General features: G+C 53.5%; 1 protein-coding gene across 1 annotated transcript; it reads right to left on the minus strand.

Annotated features, from left to right (window-relative positions):
- Positions 1-6,829: 6,829 nt before the first annotated feature.
- Positions 6,830-22,165, minus strand: LOC142917871 (neuronal cell adhesion molecule-like). Its single transcript, XM_076062203.1, has 9 exons — positions 22,049-22,165; positions 21,188-21,355; positions 18,932-19,040; positions 15,325-15,509; positions 14,708-14,842; positions 10,404-10,547; positions 10,057-10,168; positions 8,415-8,581; positions 6,830-7,084 (listed from the first exon to the last, which is right to left on the minus strand). The coding sequence occupies exons 2-9, from the start codon at positions 21,351-21,353 to the stop codon at positions 6,915-6,917; spliced, it is 1,188 nt and encodes a 395-aa protein (XP_075918318.1). The 5' UTR covers positions 21,354-21,355; positions 22,049-22,165; the 3' UTR covers positions 6,830-6,914.
- Positions 22,166-22,176: the final 11 nt, after the last annotated feature.

The following is a 22,176-nucleotide window of genomic DNA, read 5'->3' on the forward strand; positions in this document are numbered from 1 at the left end:
CACGTGTTTTATGTTTTACTCTGCCAGGGCTGATTCGATCGTAGCTGAAGTGGAATTGAGGCCAGGAAAGGCGTTCAGTTTACGTGTGCGTTTTTTTTAGATTGTGTGTCTTGTTTATCGTAATCGCCGGCCACGGTCAATCCACTGCTGGATGAAGGCCTCCCCAACCCATCGCCACCTTACGGCCCTGCGATGGTAACAATCCATCCGGAAGTCGATTTCGTCGCTCCATCTCATCCCGGGGGGGGGGGGCGTGTCCCTCTTTTGGCTGCTGCCACACTTAATAGGCTCGGCAACGCACAACATCGCCTTCAGCGTACCTAGTTGTTTGCTGTTCAGTCCGCTGCTGAATGAGGACATCCCCGTGCTACTCACCGCTCACTTACCACTCACTCACAATTCACTCACCACTACTCTTTGGTTCTATTCGGTAAAGTCACGTAGGTAAAAAATAAAACAACAAAAATCATGACGTTTCGGCCACAACACAAGTGGCCTTCATCAGGTGAAGGGACCAGACTGTCTCGAAGACTGCGCTGGAGTGAAACAGAGCCAAGCTCAAACTACGACCTATAAGCTGTGTGAGAGGGATTAAGGTGAAGGAACAAAACTGTCGGGATGACAGAGCTCCAATGAACGCTGGGGGAGAGAAGAGAGGCACCCCGACAAAGGAGTTTACACATCACTCACCACTCACTCTCCGCTCACTCCCCACTCACTCCCCACTCACTCACGCTCACTCACTGCTCACTCACCACTCACCCACCACTCACCGCTCACTCACCACTCACAGCTCACTCACCACTCACAGCTCACTCACCACTCACCGCTCACTCACTGCTCACCATTCACTCACCACTCACTCACTGTTCACTCACCACTCACTGACCACTTACCACTCACTCACCGCTCACCACTCACTCACCGCCAGCATTTACACCGGGGGGCCAGCCAGCATTTACACCGACCGGAGCCAGCCAGCCAGCGTCCCGTGCAACGCGCCGCACACGGCTGCATTCTTCTCATTGAAATCGTGACCTGAATTTTGACCGAAGCGGTTTGTTTGTCGTCGCTAACCCCCCCCCCCCCCCCCCGCAGACGAAGGAAAGGGCACCACCACCCCACAGGGCACCACCACCACCCCCCCACAGGGCACCACCACCACCCCCCCACAGGGCACCCCCCCCCCCCCCCCTTCGAGCCGACGGAGAGATGATGACGCCCGCCGACAGATCCATCTCACGGCAAATTCCTGAGCGGCTACACAAGAGACAGGCGGGCAGCCGAGTAAAGACAAACACGGAGCGGGAGGGGCCTCTCTGAGTGGTTTATTGTCCCAAGATAAACACACGCCAGCAAACACACACACAAACACACACAAACACACACATGCCTGCGTACGTGCGCGTACGAGCGGTCGTATTAAAAACTCGGGTGACTCAGGTCCACCACCAGCACTACCAGCACTACCACCACCACCACCAGCACTACCACCACCACCAGCACCACCACCACCAGCAGCAACACCACCAGCACTACCACCACCAGCACTACCACAACCACCAGCACCACCAGCACTACCACCACCACTAGCACTACCACCAGCACCACCACCAGCACTACCACCACCAGCACCACCATCACCAGCACCACCACCAACAGCACGACCACCACCACCCCCTCCACCATCATCAACACAACCTCAACCACCACCACCACCCCCTCTCCACCATCATCATCACCACCCCATCACCTTGTATATTTTTGGCAGCAGCAGCAGCACTATTCACAACCACAAGTTCTCAACACAGCGCCTGCCAAAGGGGTAGCCTTTCAGACGTGCACACTCCGACAGAGGAGATGTGGGTCGATAACGCATTAGGTTTAAAACCGCATTGAGGTATTAAAACAAATAATATCAAACGTGAGCGATGATACGAAAATATGTATATACAAAAACATGCAGCTTATGATAGAGGAAAATTATGTACAGCCAATCATTGGAATGAGTTCTCCTTAGACATAATGGAGGATTTTCACGACCGACATTTATATACATTAATAAAGTTTAATTCAGAATTAGCTTGACCTGTGATAACTTTTGATTATAAATTTTAAATATAAGTGACACATTTGTATTAAACTCCGTAATTATTTCCCGCAGCAAAATGGTCCCATCATAGACGTCATTGATGACTGCAATGAACTGAAAGGGAACTCCAAGAAACTGAAAGAGAAACCCAAGAAATGAGTTCCAGTCCATAAAGTTTTAAACTTGCCACCTTTATTATTATTATTACGTCTTCAGCACAGCAGCAGCAGCACGGAACAACTTCAGGGAATGGCTCTGTCACAACTCGCATTTAAAATTGTACAGTGTGGCTCTTTGCGAGACGCCGCGGGCGCACGGCGTGCGACTCTTTGCAATGAAACTCGACGATGTTCATGTACGTGGAGCGAGGAACAACGCTGAATGTAAAGAGGCATCGCGATCGTAAAGACTGCGAGCGCGAGAAAGAAAAGCGTCCTTCAAAAGACAACTCGCCCGGGCGTCTACGCGACGAGGCGACGGCAAACCCCGACGCCCCCAACGGCTCGCCAAACCAGCCCGCCGTACCGCCGCGCTCCCGCCCTGCACGGTCACCAAACCGAGCCGGCGCCGGTGGCGACGGCGACGTCGCAGAGCAGCGCGGCGCGCCGCCGTCGGCACGAGCGTGAGCAGCAGAGCCGTGGCCGGCGTGGCACCGAGGCGCGGGACCCCGTTGCTGACGGCCGCCCGCCTCGCCGCCGCCGCCGCCGTCGCCCCTGCGGGAGGGTGCGGAGAGGAGCGGGCGGCGAGAGATGCGCGGGGGAAGTTGTCTCGCCCACGTGCGACCCCCGCGACCTTTGACCTCGATCAAGAAAACGGGACCGTGCGTTTGTTGTTGTTTTTGCACCTCGGTATCGGAATGTTTATCCGTGCCGTCCTTTCCGAATCCGGCGGCCTGCGACGTGTCCGCTTGGCGGATGGAGGCCCAGAGGGCTTTACAAGCCATCACCATCTTTCACCGATCCATACAACCCCATTTCAACTACCTGGTGAATTGAAACGCATTTTCCGCAATTTGACCGACTGTGACATCGGCGTTGGGTGCCCGATGGGAACTCCTGCGGTGAGCACCAACCCCCCCACCCCCCACCACGCTCTGTGCCATAACAGCAAAGTCTGCCCAGAGTTACGATGCTGAGAATATATTTTTTATTGTCAAACCATTCTCCCGTCTCCCTTTGCCTGCAATTTAGTTGACTGCCCTCGATGTGTGCATCTCCATTAGTCTATGGGAGCCTTTAACATTGAAGTCTATGGGAGCCTTTAACATTGAAGTCTATGGGAGCCTTTAACATTGAAGTCTATGGGAGCCTTTAACATTGAAGTCTATGGGAGCCTGTAGCATTGCAGTCTATGGGAGCCTGTAGCATTGAAGTCTATGGGAGCCTGTAACATTGAAGTCTATGGGAGCCTTTAACATTGAAGTCTATGGGAGCCTTTAATATTGAAGTCTATGGGAGCCTTTAACATTGAAGTATATGGGAGCCTTTAACATTGAAGTCTATTGGAGCCTTTAACATTGAAGTCTATGGGAGCCCTTAACATTGAAGTATATGGGAGCCTTTAACATTGAAGTCTATGGGAGCCTTTAACATTGAAGTCTATGCGAGACTTTAACATTGAAGTCTATGGGAGCCTTTAGCATTGCAGTCTATGGGAGCTTTTAACATTGAAGTCTATGGGAGCCTTTAACATTGAAGTCTATGGGAGCCTTTAACATTGAAGTCTTTGGAAGCCTTTAACATTGAAGTCTATGGGAGCCTTTAACATTGAAGTCTATGCGAGACTTTAACATTGAAGTCTATGGGAGCCTTTAACATTGCAGTCTATGGGAGCCTTTAACATTGCAGTCTATGGGAGCTTTTAACATTGAAGTCTATGGGAGCCTTTAACATTGAGGTCTATGGGAGCCTTTAACATTGAAGTCTATGGGAGCCTGTAGCATTGAAGTCTATGGGAGCCTGTAACATTGAAGTCTATGGGAGCCTTTAACATTGAAGTCTATGGGAGCCTTTAACATTGAAGTCTATGGGAGCCTGTAACATTGAAGTCTATGGGAGCCTTTAACATTGAAGTCTATGGGAGCCTTTAACATTGAAGTCTATGGGAGCCTTTAACATTGAAGTCTATGGGAGCCTTTAACATTGAAGTCTATGCGAGACTTTAACATTGAAGTATATGGGAGCCTTTAACATTGAAGTCTATGGGAGCCTTTAACATTGAAGTCTATGGGAGCCTTTAACATTGAAGTATATGGGAGCCTTTAACATTGACGTCTATGGGAGCCTTTAACATTGAAGTCTATGGGAGCCTTTAACATTGAAGTCTATGGGAGCCTTTAACATTGAAGTCTATGGGAGCCTTTAGCATTGAAGTCTATGGGAGCTTTTAACATTGAAGTCTATGGGAGCCTTTAACATTGAAGTCTTTGGAAGCCTTTAACATTGAAGTCTATGGGAGCCTTTAACATTGAAGTCTATGCGAAACTTTAACATTGAAGTCTATGGGAGCCTTTAACATTGAAGTCTATGGGAGCTTTTAACATTGAAGTCTATGGGAGCTTTTAACATTGAAGTCTATGGGAGCCTTTAACATTGAAGTCTATGGGAGCCTTTAACATTGAAGTCTATGGGAGCCTGTAGCATTGCAGTCTATGGGAGCCTTTAACATTGAATATGGGAGCCTGTAACATTGAAGTCTATGGGAGCCTTTAACATTGAAGTCTATGGGAGCCTTTAACATTGAAGTATATGGGAGCCTTTAACATTGAAGTCTATGGGAGCCTTTAACATTGAAGTATATGGGAGCCTTTAACATTGAAGTCTATGGGAGCCTTTAACAATGAAGTCTATGCGAGACTTTAACATTGAAGTATATGGGAGCCTTTAACATTGAAGTCTATGGGAGCCTTTAACATTGAAGTCTATGGGAGCCTTTAACATTGAAGTCTATGGGAGCCTTTAACATTGAAGTCTATGGGAGCCTTTAACATTGAAGTTTATGCGAGACTTTAACATTGAAGTATATGGGAGCCTTTAACATTGAAGTCTATGGGAACCTTTAACATTGAAGTCTATGGGAGCCTTTAACATTGAAGTCTATGGGAGCCTTTAAAATTGAAGTCTATGGGAGCCTGTAGCATTGAAGTCTATGGGAGCCTGTAACATTGAAGTCTATGGGAGCCTTTAACATTGAAGTCTATGGGAGCCTGTAGCATTGAAGTCTATGGGAGCCTGTAACATTGAAGTCTATGGGAGCCTTTAACATTGAAGTCTATGGGAGCCTTTAATATTGAAGTCTATGGGAGACTTTAACATTGAAGTATATGGGAGCCTTTAACATTGAAGTCTATTGGAGCCTTTAACATTGAAGTCTATGGGAGCCCTTAACATTGAAGTATATGGGAGCCTTTAACATTGAAGTCTATGGGAGCCTTTAACATTGAAGTCTATGCGAGACTTTAACATTGAAGTCTATGGGAGCCTTTAGCATTGCAGTCTATGGGAGCTTTTAACATTGAAGTCTATGGGAGCCTTTAACATTGAAGTCTATGGGAGCCTTTAACATTGAAGTCTTTGGAAGCCTTTAACATTGAAGTCTATGGAAGCCTTTAACATTGAAGTCTATGGGAGCCTTTAACATTGCAGTCTATGGGAGCTTTTAACATTGAAGTCTATGGGAGCCTTTAACATTGAGGTCTATGGGAGCCTTTAACATTGAAGTCTATGGGAGCCTGTAGCATTGAAGTCTATGGGAGCCTGTAACATTGAAGTCTATGGGAGCCTTTAACATTGAAGTCTATGGGAGCCTGTAGCATTGAAGTCTATGGGAGCCTGTAACATTGAATTCTATGGGTGCCTTTAACATTGAAGTCTATGGGAACCTTTAACATTGAAGTATATGGGAGCCTTTAACATTGAAGTCTATGTGAGCCTTTAACATTGAAGTCTATGGGAGCCTTTAACATTGAAGTATATGGGAGCCTTTAACATTGAAGTCTATGGGAGCCTTTAACATTCAAGTCTATGTGAGACTTTAACATTGAAGTCTATGGGAGCCTTTAACATTGAAGTCTATGGGAGCTTTTAACATTGAAGTCTATAGGAGCCTTGAACATTGAAGTATATGGAAGCCTTTAACATTGAAGTATATGGGAGCCTTTAACATTGAAGTCTATGGGAGCCTTTAACATTGAAGTCTACTCGAGACTTTAACATTGAAGTCTGTGGGAGCCTTTAACATTGAAGTCTATGGGAGCTTTTAACATTGAAGTCTATGGGAGACTTTAACATTGAAGTCTATGGGAGCCTTTAACATTGAAGTCTATGGGAGCCTTTAACATTGAATCCAAACATGAATGGAGCATGCACTTGGGAACCTGACCAGCCAATGGAGATTCACGGAGTGGCTGAAACCCGGTCATTTAAACCCAGTGCATTGGGCTGACCCCAGCCATTTGCATCGTCAGGGTGATCAGGCGATCGGAGCCACCGCCCTCCCGCGTACCTGGCAAGGTAGCTAACAGCTCGTCGTCGCCCTCGTCGTCGTCGCCCTCGTCAGCACCGCCGTCACGGCCGCCACCGGCGTCGGGGGCGGTGGTGGCCTCCGCCCTGTCAGCAGAGTCCTCCTTGCCCTTGTCCTGGCCCTCCTCTTCACCCTGCTCCTCCTCATCGTCCTCCTCCTCCTCCTTGCCCTCTTCCTGGCCCTCCTCTTCACCCTGCTCCTCCTCATCATCCTCCTGGCTCTCCGCCTCCTCAGCTTTGACCTCTTCCTGGCCCTCCTCTTCACCCTGCTCCTCCTCATCGTCCTCCTCCTTGCCCTCTTCCTAGCCATCCTCTTCACCCTGCTCCTCCTCATCGTCCTCCTCCTTGCCCTCTTCCTGGCCCTCCTCTTCACCCTGCTCCTCCTCATCATCCTCCTGGCTCTCCTCCTCCTTGCCCTCTTCCTCGCCATAATCCTCCTCCACCTCCTGGTCCTCCTCGCCATCATCCACCACTGTGGGGGGGTGGTGGTGGTGTTAGGGGTGGTGGGGGTGGAGGTTGTTGTATATGTCGGGTCTAGAAAAATTAACAGAAATAAAATAAAAATGGGACAATGTCTAATTATCCGAATTTATGCTAATTTATGTAATTATGCACGTAATTTATGCTAATCAGGGAGGTATAATTGCCTAGTCCTGAGTGTGAAAGGCGGCTGCTGTGTGAGGGGAGGGGGTTCGCATCACTCCCTTTTGCCCCAAGCGACACCGCGATTGATTATTTTTAAAAAGATATTGGCAGAATTATGCTTAATACAAATTTTGGAAAAGGCCAAAAATATACAACAAGGTGATGGGGTGGTGATGATGATGGTGGAGAGGGTGGTGGAGGGGGTGGTGCTGGTGGAGGTGGTAGTGGTGGAGGTGGTGAGGGTGGTGGTGGTGTTGATGGTGGAGGGGGTGGTGGAGGGAGTGGTGGTGGTGGTGGTGTTGATGATGATGGTGGAGGGGGTGGTGGTGGGGGTGGTGGGGGTGGTGGAGGTGGTGTTGATGATGATGGTGGAGGGGGTGGTGGTGGAGGTGGTGTTGATGATGATGGTGGAGGGGGTGGTGGTGGTGCTGGTGGAGGTGGTGTTGATGATGATGGTGGAGGGGGTGGTAGTGGTGGTGTTGATGATGATGGTGGAGGGGGTGGTGGTGGAGGTGGTGTTGATGATGATGGTGGAGGGGGTGGTGGTGGTGCTGGTGGAGGTGGTGTTGATGATGATGGTGGAGGGGGTGGTAGTGGTGGTGGTGGAGGTGGTGTTGATGATGATGGTGGAGGGGGTGGTAGTGGTGGTGGTGGTGTTGATGATGATGGTGGAGGGGGTGGTGGAGGGGGTGGTGGAGAGGGTGGTGGTGGTGGTGGTGTTGATGATGATGGTGGAGGGGGTGGTGGAGGGGGTGGTGGTGGAGGTGGTGTTGATGATGATGGTGGAGGGGGTGGTGGAGGGGGTGGTGCTGGTGGTTGAGGTTGTGTTGATGATAATGGTGGAGGGGGGGGTGGTGGAGGTGGTGTTGATGATGATGGTGGAGGGGGTGGTGGAGGGGGTGGTGGTGGTGGTGGTGTTGATGATGATGGTGGAGGGGGTGGTAGTGGTGGTGGTGGAGGTGGTGTTGTGGTTTGCGCTACGATCCCGGCGACCCGAGTTCGATTCCCGCTCACGACCACAAACCCCGGTGACCATTACCTGAACCGGTCCTGGGCCTCCCCTAGGTCGACTCGGCCTCAAACGAGTACCTGGTGCGGTGCGTAGTAAATGTCGTTAGCGCCGGGAAGACAAAGGCGACCGGCCGGGCTTTGCTAACCTTCGACGAGGAGGTGCACCCTCAGCAGTCTGGAGTCCACGTCGTTGACGGCGATGCACACGTACGAGTCCGTGTCCTCACGCCGCGCGGCAATGACGCGCAGGGTGCCGTTGTTGAAGGTCCGGTGGCGCTCGTCCTGCAGGCGGAGGTTCCGTGAGTCCTTGAACCTGGCGGTGTGTGGCGCAGGCAGAGAGAGAGAGAGGGGGAGGGGGGTAGAGAGTGAAACCTGCCGGTGATATTCACGAAATCGACCAAACTCCCGCACCTCCGATGAGCACGATTGGCCACGTAGGGTGCGAAAGAAGTCTGACGTAGGCACAGCCCTCGTGGCATAACGAGCGCCCGAGGCATCCTTTGCCGAACAAACGAGCCACTTCGTCGGGGCTGTCGTTTGCGACATGGCTGCTTCTGATAACACATTCTCCTGCGGAGGGAGGGAGCTGGTAGTAGGAACGTTGGGTTGCTCGGTCAATGGCCAGGGTCAATGGCGGCACCACGTGGTGCATTCCGACTGTGAGGGCGGGCACAAGCCGGCGTGAGTAGGTTAAACGTTGAGTTTTAAAAGGGCACCACGGGGTGACCAGCCCCTCCACACCCAGCCCCACCCAGCCCCTCCCCCCACCCAGCCCCACCCTCCCCACCCAGCCCCTCCCCACCCAGCCCCACCCAGCCCCTCCCCCCACCCAGCCCCACCCTCCCCACCCAGCCCCACCCCTCCCATGATTGGATGCACGACTGACGGACACAACAACAATCAACCAGGAGGTTCCTACACAGTATAAAGCGCTCCGTAGCTCAGTGGCCATTAGCTGGTGAAACTATCCTCATGGCGGTACCCCCGCGGTAGCGAATGATACCAACTGGCTCACGCGAAGTAGATTCCTCTAAGACGAAGGTACTTTGCAAGCCCGCTGGCCATCAACAAAATATTTGTTCGTGAAGCCATCCATATACATATAGAAACGGACACAATTTCAACTGAGGAGATGGGTACAAAGTGAAGGACGTTATCAACCAGTTCAAGTCATGACTGGCTATGATGTTCCCATCCTACCACCTTAGTTAGTTGAATTTTACGCCCATTTCAAACTTGCGCGTTCACAGCATTTACACCGACACAGCCATTTCGCGCGCCGACTACCCCTCTTATAGACGACCGCTTGCGTTGCGATCAAAACGTCGCAGTTTTTGGTTTTTCGTTATTTTTCTGTGAACCGATCTACGTGACTTTACTGGAAAACACCCCCCAAAGAACATGGCCGAGGCGATTGGAATCTTTTATTTCTGGGACGCTATTTTTTTACCGGGGTGTTACTTAACTCCGTGACTGGGGTACCAATCGATCCGAAATCAGTGCCACACTCCGCGATCTGGAAACGCCAAACATCAGCGTAAAAAAACCCGTCACCGTTAAAATTTAACTTTGAGCGGCGAATCACGCGCGGCTCGTCGAGATGAGTCGACTGCCGCATCGCCGGCCATCACCAGACTAAAAATGACTGCATCACGCACATTACGTGAGTGCCGAGGTACTATGATACCCCGGGGAACCACCATAAGGTTCAAATAAACAATCGTCTAAGTGAGCGGAGAGAGAGAGAGAGACGGAGAGGGAAGGAGCCAGGGCAGCGTTCCGTCTCACCACAGGAACTCGGCGGGCGGCCACGAAAACACCGCGCACTCCATGTACACCGCCTCTCCCTCCCTCGCCACGTACAGCCTATCTTGCTCCGACAGCATCTGTGGGGGCACGGCTGTGGGAGGGGTGGGGGGCACAGACAGCCAGCCGGAGGGGTCGTCCGTCAGAGTCGGTCCAAAGTGCCCTGCCTAGAGGGGGGCGACCTACAGCCGTCTGTCCAGTCAAGGACCTCCTCCTCCTCATTCTCCTCCTCCTCCCCATACTCCTCCTCCCTCTTCCTACCTCCCTCCTCGTCCTCCGTCCTCCTCCTCCTTCCCCCTCCCAGTCACTCCCCCCCGCCCCCCGCTCACCTGGCACTTTGACGTAGGCGTTGGCCAGGATGGTGCCATGCCGGTTTGAGGCCTCACACTGGTACACGCCGGTGGCTCCCCCGTCCAGCCGCCTCAGGGACAGGGAGTCGCCGTCCACGCTCCGCCCGGACACCACGGGGGCCTCTGCTCCACCGCGCAGCGACACACGACACCCGGCACTCTTTGTGTGTGTGTGGAGCCTTGACACGATTCAGAGTATGTTTTTGTTTGCATTCTGACCACCAGTATATGTTGTGGTTAATGCAGACATGATTCCTTGTAAAAGGTTTCAGTTTGGTGTTTTAACATCTTAACACAGCTGTATTGTTGTCAGAAAAAAGGGGAAAACCTATTCTCAGGCTATGAGTGAGTGAGCAAGTGATAGGTTGTGAGTGAGTGAGCGTGTGATAGACTATGAGTCCGGCAAAACAACCCCCTACCTCCTCGCGGAGCCGGACGGGCAACTCTGTCGTGGACAGTGCTGTGGGGGGAGTTCCAATCTCGATTGGCACCTCCCCTCATGGCATCTGTGTCCACCACAGGGGCTAAACGGGGGCTCTAGACGGGTGCGAGGGGCTGGTAACCCCTCCACCTTCAATTAATTACCACTAAACCGCGAATTAAGTATATAACTAATATTCTTGTGCCGGAGGCCCCGGGGGGCCAGGCGTCTATGACGTCTCCTGGCCAAACCCCAATTGGCGGAGCCAGGAGATTGAATATCTACTCTCGGGGCTGCTCCAGAAACAACGAAAAACCACCACAGGTGGCCACGTGGAATGTTGGATCGCTCACTGCGGAGGAGAGGCAGTCACTCCTCTGTCGGGAGCTGGACCGGTACCGCCTGGATCTGTGTGGCATTCAGGAGGTCCGGTGGACTGGCTCTGGCTCCTGCCACCATGAGGGGTGGACAGTCCTCTACTCGGGGCAGCAGACTGCCAAACAACAGGGTGTGGCTCTTCTTTTGAACAAAAGAATGAAGGGGGCGTGGGAGCGTGGCGGTGAGGTGTGGGAAGCTGTAAGCCCCAGGCTACTTTGGGCTCGCCTTCCCATCAACCGGAGACGAGGAATGGTGGTCATGGTTACTTATGCCCCCACCGAAGATGAACATCCGTGGAGGGATGCAGGCAAAGCCGAGTCAGATGCCTTCTATGACCTCCTGTCACAGTTGCTGGCTAAAGTGGCCTCTCGGGATAGAGTCATCATGTTCGGTGACTTCAATGCCCGAGTTGGTCATGATGCTGGCACCTGGTCTGGAGTGATTGGAGGGCATGGGCCAGATCAGCTCAATAACAATGGTAGGAGGCTGCTAGATTTGTGTGCAGCCTATGGGCTTGTTCCGGCATCGGCGCATCGACACAACATCATGGATACATGCCGGGTCCAAGCAAGAACACCTGCTGGACTACATAGTGACGGACCAGCGGATGCGAGCCCATGTCCTTGACACCAGGACCTACCGTGGAGCTGATCTGCCCTCTGACCATCGACTAGTCATCTGTAAGATGCGCCTGCCATTCTTCCACTCCGGTGGTGGGTGTACACCCAGGACCCCATTCCAACCTAAAGTGGCCTGGTCTCAGTTATCTGATGAAAGTTGCAAGCGAGAATTTCATCATCGCTTGCGGCTGGGATTGGCATCGTCCCCGACTCCTCCTGATGTCGAGGGTAAATGGGCGAGGTCTAGGACTGTGACTCATGCAGCTGCAATGGCTGCTTTGGGTACGCAGTCCAGACCTCCCCAGAGACCCTGGCTGACAGAGGAGTTGTTCAGGATGGTTGAGAAAAAGCAACAGGCCCACTGTCATCGGCTACAGAATCCCACGTCAGAGAATGAGGAGGCTTACCGCAGCCTTCGCTCGGAGGTTCGGAGAGCCGTGAGGCGCTGCAAGGATAGGTGGTGGTCGTGGGTTGCTGAGGAGATGGAGTCTGCCTCCGTGGCCCGTGATCACAAATCTCGATTTAACTCCATCAAAAAAGTAACCTGCAGCACCACACCTATTACCATCATTAGGGGAAAAAACGGTGATCCAATCTCTGACCCCCAGGAACAGGTTTGCAGATTTGCTGAGCATTTCTGTGAGGTCCTGGGGGAGGGAAAATTCCTCAGCCAGGAAAACATCATGGCACAAAGTGAGAATGACCCTGCTGAGGCTGCGGTGCCTCAAATATTGGAAGAAGTCACCTCCTGTGAGTGGCTGGCTGAGGTGCCATCTGTTGAGGAAGTACTGAAGGCGATCCGGAGTCTGAGACCAGGAAAGGCAGCGGGCAGAGATGATCTCCCAAGCGAAATGCTGAGGGAGGGTGGCGTTTGTGCACAGACTGCCCTATATGACATCTATTCAACAGTCTGGACCACTGGACGGGTTCTGCAGGATTGGAAGGATGCCCTGGTGGTCCCCCTCTTTAAGAAGAGGGACCGCACAGACTGTAACAACTACAGGGGCAAGGATTATTCAACATCGCCTTGCCAGGCACGCTGAGGAGAGGCTTGCGGAGCCCCAATGCGGTTTCAGGAAAGGGCGGTCCTGCACAGATGCCATATTTTCTGTCTGTCTGCTACAGCAGAGGTGTAGGGAATTCCAACAAGACCTACATCTCTGCTTTATTGACCTGGTCAAGGCCTATGATACCATCAGTAGGCCTGGGCTCTGGGTTGTTCTTCGTGCTTTTGGAGTACCTGACCCTCTGCTCACGATCATTAAGGACCTTCATGATGGTGAGCGGGCCCGGGTAAAACTACGTGGCCGGGAGTCAGAGCCATTCCCTGTACACCTTGGGGTGCGACAGGGATGTCCTCTGGCTCCCACAGTATTTAACATCTATTTTGACCACGTAGTTTGTGAGGCCTTCAATAGCTGTACCGGGGGAATCTCCATATGGTACAGATATAATGGGAGGCTGATCGATGCCCGGGTGCGGTCAAGGGATGGCTCCCTATTGCTCAACCACGTTATGTATGCTGATGATTTGGTAATAGCTGCTAATTCAGAGGAGGAATAGGAGACGCTGCTGCTGAGACTGGAGCGTGCCACTAAGAGGTTGGGCCTTACCATCAGCCCCACCAAAACTAAGCACCTGCCTGGGTATTTTGTACCATCGGACACTCCACCCCCACAACTCCCAATCGGTGATGGGGCAGTTGTGGAGAGATTGGAGAGTTTCCCATACCTGGGCAGTGTGCTTATGACCGGCTGCAGTTTAACAGCAGAGGTCTCACTCCGAATCAGTCGAGCGGCAATATCTTTTCATCGGTTGCGTAACGCTGTGTGGAAGCTACCTGCTCTGTCGCTCCGCACTAAGCTTCAGGTCTTCTCGGCCACGGTCATTCCCTCCCTTCTCTACGCTTGCGAAACGTGGACCCCCCTAATGGAACATCTTCGCCGGTTAGAAACATTTAGGCTGGCCTGCCTACGATCCATCCTGGGTTTAACCAGACTGGATTGTGTGAAGAGCTCACAAATCCTTGAAAGATCTGGGCAAGGTCCCATCGGTGAGCTCCTCTGGCGGGCAAGGCTGCGATGGCTGGGTCATGAAGCCCGCATGCCCAGCCACCGCTTGCGAAACAGCTTTTGTTCGGCCGGATTGAGGGGGCTAAACAGGCGCGGCACGGGCTAGATTAGAGATGGAGTGATGTGGTACAGGAGGACGTGAAGCTGAATGGACTTGCCGATGACTGGTACCAGCGGTGTCAAGATCGGCCTCTGTGGAGGAGGCTCGTGAAGGACGCTACTGGGCAGTTGGAGGTAGTCACCCTCCAACAACAACGGAGGGCGGAGGAGCGATGCTCACAACAACGAGCAGAGCGCCGGGTGGCTGAAGCACAGCGGGTTGGCACAGTAGGGGGCACAGGTGGTGCATCAGCCAGTCATCTCAGTCAGTCGACCCGTGGCACCTGGGTCTGCCCTGTGATCTCCTGCCAGTGGGCGTTCGACACTTCACGTGGCCTCAGGGTGCACATAGCCTGGCACAAGCGTCGTGGTGACGTCACCGCCACTTAGTGGCGAATGGCGGTTGTTGTTGTTGTTGATAGGCTATGCGTGAGTGAGCGTGTAATAGACTATGAGTGTGCGAGCGTGTGATAGACTGTGAGTGTGCGAGCGTGTGATAGGCTGTGAGTGTGCGAGCGTGTGATAGGCTGTGAGTGAGCGAGCGTGTGATAGGCTGTCAGCGAGTGAGCGAGCGTGTGATAAGCTGTCAGCGAGTGAGCGAGCGTACGAGAGTGGATGAGCGTGTGGACGAGCAAAGTCAGTGGGTAGTGAGCAAGCGCGTAGGTTGGACGAGCGGGTAAGGAGGCAACACACCGTTGACGGGGATGCCGTTGAAGAACCAGCGGACGAGCGGTTTGGGGATTCCGTCGGCGAGGCAGGCGAGCTCCACGGTGTCCCACGGAGCGTAGACGCGGCTCTCTGGCTCGGGAGCGATCCAGTAAGGCTTGGCTGCAGCGGTCGGGAAAACACGAGGAGGAGGAGGAGGGGGGGAGGGGGGGGAAGGAGGGGGAAGGAGGGGGGAAGGAGAGGGGAAGGAGAGGGGAAGGAGGGGGTGAAGGAGGGGGAAGGAGAGGGGAAGGAGGGGGCAAGGAGGGGGCAAGGAGGGGGCAAGGAGGGGGAAGGAGGGGGGAAGGAGGGGAGAAGGAGGGGGGAAGGAGGGGGAAGGAGGGGGAAGGAGGGGGGGAGGAGGGGGAAGGAGAGGGGATGGAGGGGGCAAGGAGGGGGCAAGGAGGGGGCAAGGAGGGGGAAGGAGGGGGGAAGGAGGGGGGAAGGAGGGGGAAGGAGGGGGGAAGGAGGGGGGGGGGTACTCATTTGAGGTCGAGTCGAGCTAGCAGAGGCCCGGGTACCGGTCGAGATAATCGTCGCCATGACTTGGGCCGCAGGGTTCGCTAACCGCCGTGCCACCGCTCCCTCCGTCGCCCCTGAGGCACCTTCCACGGTGACGGTGAAGGTGTGCAGGGCTCTGCCCTCGCTGTTGCTGGCGTGGCACCGGTAGTCACCGGCGTGGGCCGCCAACACGTGGCGGATCACCAGCGTCTGGTTGAAGGCACCGAAGGTGATGCGGCCACTTGGAAGCTCCCCGTCCACCTTGGCCCAGCGAAGCTGCGGTGTGGGGCTGCGCGCACGCAAGCGGGGGAATGCACGCACGTGGATGCGCATGCACGTGTACTCACACGCACGCGCACACACATTCGTGGGTGTGCGTGCGAAACTAGCGTAGGATATTACGTAGTGTAGTGTAAAGTGTGGTGCATAGCAGTGTAGTGTACAGTAGTGAAGTGAATAGTCGTGTCGCGTGTGTGTACGTGCGTGTGTGTGTGTACGTGTGTGTACGTGCGTGTATGTACGTGTGTGTGTGTACGTAGCCTGGGGCTTTCAGCTTCCCACACCTCACCGCCACGCTCCCACGCCCCCTTCATTCTTTTGTTCAAAAGAAGGCTCGCCTTCCCATCAACCGGAGACGAGGAGTGGTGGTCGTGGTTACATATGCCCCCACCGAAGACGAACATCCATGGAGGGATGCAAGCAAAGCCGACGAGTCAGATGCCTTCTATGACCTCCTGTCACAGGTGCTGGCTAAAGTGGCCCCTCGGGATAGTCATCTTGTTGGGTGACTTCAATGCCCGCGTTGATAATGATGCTGGCATCTGGTCTGGGGTGATTGGAGGGCATGGGCCAGATCAGCTCAATAACAACAGGAGGCTGCTAGATTTTTGTGCAGCCCATGGGCTTGTAATTACCAACAAGCCGTTCCGGCATCGGAGCATCCACACAACATCATGGATGCATGCCGGGTCCAAGCAAGAACATCTGCTGGACTACATAGTGACGGAACAGCGGATGCGAGCCCATGTCCTTGACACCAGGATCTACCGTGGAGCTGATCTTCCCATTGACCATCGACTTGTCATCTGTAAGATGCGCCTGCCATTCTTCCACTCCGGTGGTGGGTGTACACCCAGGACCCCATTAAAACCCATAGTGGCCTGGTCTCAGCTAGCTGATGAAAGTTGCAAGCGAGAATTTCATCATCGCTTGCGGCTGGGGTTGGCATCGTCCCCCACTCCTCCTGATGTCGAGGGGAAATGGGCGAGGTTTAGGACTGTGGCTCATGCAGCTGCAATAGCTGCTTTGGGTACACGGTCCAGACCTCCCCAGAGACCCAGGCTGACAGGTGTTCAGGCTGACTGAGAAAAAGCGACAGGCCCACTCTCACCGTCTACAGCATCCCACGTCAGAGAATGACGAGGCTTACCGCAGCCTTCGCTCGGAGGTTCGGAGAGCCGTGAGGTGCTGCAAGGATGGGTGGTGGTCGCAGGTTGCTAAGGAGATGGAGTCTGCCTTAATGGCCCGCATTCACAAATTGCTCTTTCACTCCATCAAAAAATTTACCTGCAGCGCCACACCTATTACCCTCATCAGGGGAAAGAACAGCGATCCAATCTCCGACCCGCAGGAACAGTTTTGCAGATTTGCTGAGCATTTCTGTGAGGTCCTGGGGGAGGGGAAATCCCTCAGCCTGGAAAACACCGTGGCACAAAGTGAGTGTGCACAGACTGCCCTCCATGACATCATAACAGTCTGGACTACTGGACGGGTTCCGCAGGATTGGAAGGATGCCCTGGTGGTCCCCCTCCTTAAGAAGGGGGACTGCACAGACTGTAACAACTACAAGGGCATCTCACTCCTCAGTGTGTTGGGAAAGGTCCTGGCAAGGATTATTCAACATTGTCTTGCCATGCACGCTGAGGAGAGGCTTGCGGAGCCCCAATGCGGTTTCAGGAAAGGGCGGTCCTGCACAGATGCCATATTTTCTGTCTGTCTGCTACAGCAGAGGTATAGGCAATTCCAACAAGATCTACATCTTTGCTTTATTGACCTGGTCAAGGCCTATGATACCATCAGTAGGCCTGGGCTTTGGGTTATTCTTCGTACATTTGGAGTCCCTGACCCTCTGCTCACAATTATTAAGGACCTTCATGATGGTGAGCGGGCACCGGGTAAAACTAAGTGACTGGGAGTCGGAGTCATTCCCTTTTTACCTTGTTGTGCCACAGGGATGTCCTCTGGCTCCCACATTATTAAACATCAATTTCGACCACGTAGTTCGTAAAACCTTCGGTGGCTGTACCGGAGAAATTTCCATCTGGTACAGATACAATGGGAGGCTGATCGATGCCCAGGTGCGGTCAAGGGATGGCGCCCTATTGCTCAACAGCCGATGATCTGGTAATTGCTGCTCACTCAGAGGAGGAGTTGGAGGCGCTGCTGCTGAACCCGGAGCTTGCCACTAAGAGGTTGGGCCTTACCATCAGCCCCACTAAAACTAAGCACCTGCCTGGGTATGTTGTCCCATCAGACACTCCACCCCCACAACTCCCAATTGGTGATAGGGCAGTTGTAGAAAGAGTGAAGAGTTTCTCATACCTGGGAGTGTGCTCATGACCGGCTCCGGTTTGGCAGCAGAGGTCTCACCTTCGAATCAGTCGAGCGGCAATGTCTTTTCATTGGTTGCCTAACGCTGTGTGGAAGCTACCTGGTCTGTCGCTCCGCACGAAGCTTCAGGTCTTCTCGGCCACAGTCATTCCCTCCCTTCTCTACGCTTGCGAAACGTGGATCCCCTAATGGAACATATTTGCCGGTTAGAAACATTTAGGCTGGCCTGCCTACGATCCATCCTGGGTTTAACCAGGCTGGATTGTGTGAGCTCACAAATCCTTGAAAGATCTGGACAAAGTCCCATCGGTGAGCTCCTCTGGCAGGCACGGCTGCGTTGGCTGGGTCATGTAGCCTGCATGCCCAGATACCGCATGCCTAAACAGCTTTCGTGACTGCAGGAATTCAACCTCTTGGGTCTGTCGGTAAAGTCACGTAGATAGAAAAATAATTTTAAAAATCACGACGTTTCGATCGCAACACAAGCAATCATCTTGAGGTGAAAAAATACAGCAGGCAAACTGCTGAGGCAGGAGAAATATATTTGCTTGTGTTGCGATCGAAACGTCGTGATTTATTTTATATTTTTCTATCTACGTGACTTTACCGAAAGACCCAAGAGCATGCCTAAACAGATTTTCTTCGGCCGGATCGAGGGGGCTATACGGGCGCGGCATGGGCTAGAGAAGAGATGGAGTGATGTGGTACAGGAGGACGTGGAGCTGAGTGGAGTTGCCGATGACTGGTACCAGCGGTGTCAAGATCGGCCTCTGTGGAGGAGGCTCGTGAAGGACGCTACTGGGCATTTGGAGGCAGTCGCCCTCAACAACAACGGAGGGCGGAGGAGCGATGCTCTCAACAACGAGCGGAGCGCCGGGTGGCTAAAGCACAGCAGGTTGGCACAGTAGGGGGCACAGGTGGTGCATCAGCCAGTCATCTCAGTCAGTCGACCCGTGGCACCTGGGTCTGCCCCGTGACCTCTTGCCAGCGGGCGTTCGACACTTCACGTGGCCTCAACGTGCACATAGCCTGGCACAAGCATCGTGGTGACGTCACCGCTACTTAGTGGTGAATGGCGGTTGTTGTTGTGTGTGTACGTACAGCCCTTGAACGATGCACCCCAGCAGTAGCGTTTCTCCCTGAAGCACCAGCTTGCTGCTTGTCTCACCCCCAGGCTCCACAAACACCGGACGTCTCTTCGACGGATGAGCTGTGTGTGTGTGCGTGTGTAGGGGAGTGGGTGGGTGGATAGGTAGTGTAGTGGTTAGCACTATGCTGCGCTCCGACCCCGCTGACCCGAGTTTGATTCTCGCTCACAGCCAACATTTTGATTATCTGAATCGATCCTGGGCGTACCTTAGGTCGAATCAGCCTCAAACGAGTGCCTGGTGCGTTTTGTAGTAAACATCGCCACCGGGGAGACAAAGGCGGCCGGGCGTGGTGTTAGCCACCCCCTTGTGTCCCGTGTTGGCCTTCACAGGTGCTCGCTAACAACAGTCTGTTAAGGCCATACGCGGTTGATCTTTGTCAAGTCGAGCGAAACAACCCCCTACCTCCTCGTTGGTGCCGGACGGTAACGCTGCGGTGAGCAGTGCCATGGGGGGAGGACCAATTTCAATCGAACATTTCCCTCGTGGCGTTTGTAACCACCACAGCGGCCAAATGGGGGCTCTGAACGGGTGCAAGGGGCTGGTCACCCCTCCACCTTCAATTAATTAGCACAAAACCATAAAAAATATTCTAGCGGGGGGACAGGCGACTATGACGTCTCCTGGCCAAACCCCATTTGACGGAGCCAGGAGACTGAATCCTTACCCTTGGGGTTCCTCCAGAAATAACAAAAAGCTACTGCGGGTGGTCACGTGGAATGTTCCAACGCTGACTGCGGATGAGAGGCTGCCACTACTCTGCCGAGAGCTGGACAAATACCGCCTGGATCTCTGTGGTACTCAGGAGGTCCGGTGGACCGGCTCTGGCTCCTGCCACCATGAGGGGTAAACAACCTTCTACTCGGGGCAGGAGACTGCCAAACAACAGGGAGTGGCTCTTCTTCTGAGCAAAATAATGAAGGGGGTGTGGGAGCGTGGCGGTGAGGCGTGGGAAGCCGTAAGCCCCAGGCTACTTTGAGCTCGCCTTCCCATCAACCAGAGGCGAGGAGTTGTGGTCGAGGTTACTTATGCCCCCACAAAAGATGATCCAGGCCCACTTTCATCGCCTAGAGCAGCAGCCCCCCGACCTTTTGGGACCAGGGACCGGTTTCGTGGAAGACGATTTACTCACGGACCGGGGGGGGGGGGGGTGGTTCATCATTGGGTCTTTCCCCTTTTCAAAGAAGCTCTCCAGCGACATTTGTTTTTAAACTCATTGTGGCTACTAGGGGTTAGAGCTTGTGGGCTTACTCATTGTGGCTACTAGGGGTTAGAGCTTGTGGCTTACTCCTTGTGGCTACTAGGGGTTAGAGCTTGTGGGCTTACTCCTTGTGGCTACTAGGGGTTAGAGCTTGTGGGCTTTATACCAACACTGTGCCTGAGTGCGCAGTGTGGGAAAGAGGCGCGGACGAAAGTGGTAAATAATAAAATATTGGGGGCGGGCCACGCGTGGACTCACCGCTCACCTCCTGCTGCTGTGCGGCCCAGTTCCTAACAGCCCAGGGACCGATACCGGTACCGGTCCGGGGGTTGGAGACCCCTGGTCTAGAGCATCCCACGTCAGAAAATGAGGAGGCTTACCGCAGCCTTCCCTCGGTTATTGAGGCGATGGAATCGGCCTCAGTGGCCCGCGATCACATATCACTCTTTAACTCCATCAAAAAAGTAACTTGCAGCACCATACCCATCACCATCATTAGGGGAAAGAAAAGTGATCCGATGTTCGACCCCCAGGAACAGGTTTGCAGAATTGCTGAGCATTTCTGTGAGGTCTTGGGGGAGGGGAAATCCTTCAGCCTGGAAAACATCATGAGGCAAAGTGGGGATGACCAGGAAGAGATGATCTCCCAAGTGAAATGCTGAGGGAGGGTGGCTATTGTGCTCAGACTGCCCTACATGACATCATAATCAGTCTGGGCACTGGACAGGTTCCACAGGATTGGAAGGATGCCCCCATATAGCCTGTAACAGACTGTTGGGGCAAGTGCTGTTAGCGAGCAGCACCTATGAAGGCCGGCATGGCACACGAGGGGGTTGGTGGCCAGCACCACGCCCAACCGCCTTTGTCTCTCCAAATGGTGATATTTACACGTCGCACCAGGTACACACACACGTGCACACACACGCACACACGTACACACGTACACACAGACGCACGCACGTACACACACGTGCCCTGCCGGCGATCGCTGCCACCACCGCCGCTCACCGGGTTTAACGATCAGCCAAATCGGCTCCTTCTGCTGGATGGTTCCAGTGCGCGGATAGCGGGTGCAGCACACGTAGTAGTCCACGTCCCCGGGGAGCACGTTGGCAAAGTACAGGTCGCCATCCAGGCTCTGGGACACTCGAGCATCCAGCCGCACTCTCTGCATGGCTGCAGCGCCAGCAGCACGCCGGGGGTAAGGGGGGGGGGGATGAAAGGGGATCGGAACGAGAATCTTTAGACTGCAGGAGGAGGAATCCGATGAGCCATGAAACTGAATTGTAACAGAAGTCCACCACTAAATCCGCATCAGCGTCATCATCAGTATCATCATCAGCAGCATCAGCAGGATCATCATCAGCAGCATCATTATCAGCATCATCATCAGCATCATCAGCAGTATCATCAGCATCATCAACAGCATCATCATCAGCAGCATCATCATCAGCAGCTTCATCATCAGCATCATCATCAGCATCATCAGCAGCATCATCCGCCGCGCAAGTCATGGCAGCAGAAGAGCCCCTGTACAACGTATAACGACGCACTGCCCCCCCGTTTCACAAATCTGGAAGGATACATCATGGCAATGATGCACTCCACTTCTCGCTTGCCTGGCTCGACAACCTGAATGTGAAATTGTAGTCGTCGTCTCTGCATTTACATCAGCATCAGTAGGAAAGAGCAAGAAGCCCTGCATACCAGGCAAGGTAGTCAACATCTCCTAGCCATCGCAATGATGATGAGAGACACCTCAAACTCCAAATACGCAGCAGCAGGCGTCGTCAGGGTCGGGATCAAACCCACGACCTCCCGCGTACCAGGAGAGGTAGTCAACATCTTCCTATCCACCGTGGTACTCACAGCCGTCCAACCAGAAGATGTCAGGAGGGGGAAAGCCGTGGGGAGGGTTGCAGCGCAGCACGGCCGGGGAGCCCTCCACGGTGAATACGGGGCTCAGGTCCTCAAGGGGCCACGCTGGGGCACCTGCA

Source organism: Petromyzon marinus, unplaced genomic scaffold (assembly GCF_048934315.1).
Source record: "Petromyzon marinus isolate PM22_M1 ecotype Great Lakes invasive population unplaced genomic scaffold, UKy_Petmar_22M1.pri1.0 PM_G_Scaffold_54, whole genome shotgun sequence".
NCBI classification, from domain to species: Eukaryota; Metazoa; Chordata; class Hyperoartia; order Petromyzontiformes; family Petromyzontidae; genus Petromyzon; species Petromyzon marinus.

Excerpts from the sequence above, each read along its gene's own strand:
- LOC142917871 (XM_076062203.1), bottom strand. The coding sequence starts at position 21,353 with ATGCAGAGAGTGCGGCTGGATGCTCGAGTGTCCCAGAGCCTGGATGGC. Across the intron at positions 14,843-15,324 it reads CTTCACCGTCACCGTGGAAG|CCAAGCCTTACTGGATCGCT; the intron begins GTGCCTCAGGGG and ends CGACCGCTGCAG. Across the intron at positions 10,548-14,707 it reads CAACGGCATCCCCGTCAACG|AGGCCCCCGTGGTGTCCGGG; the intron begins GTGTGTTGCCTC and ends GCGGTGGAGCAG.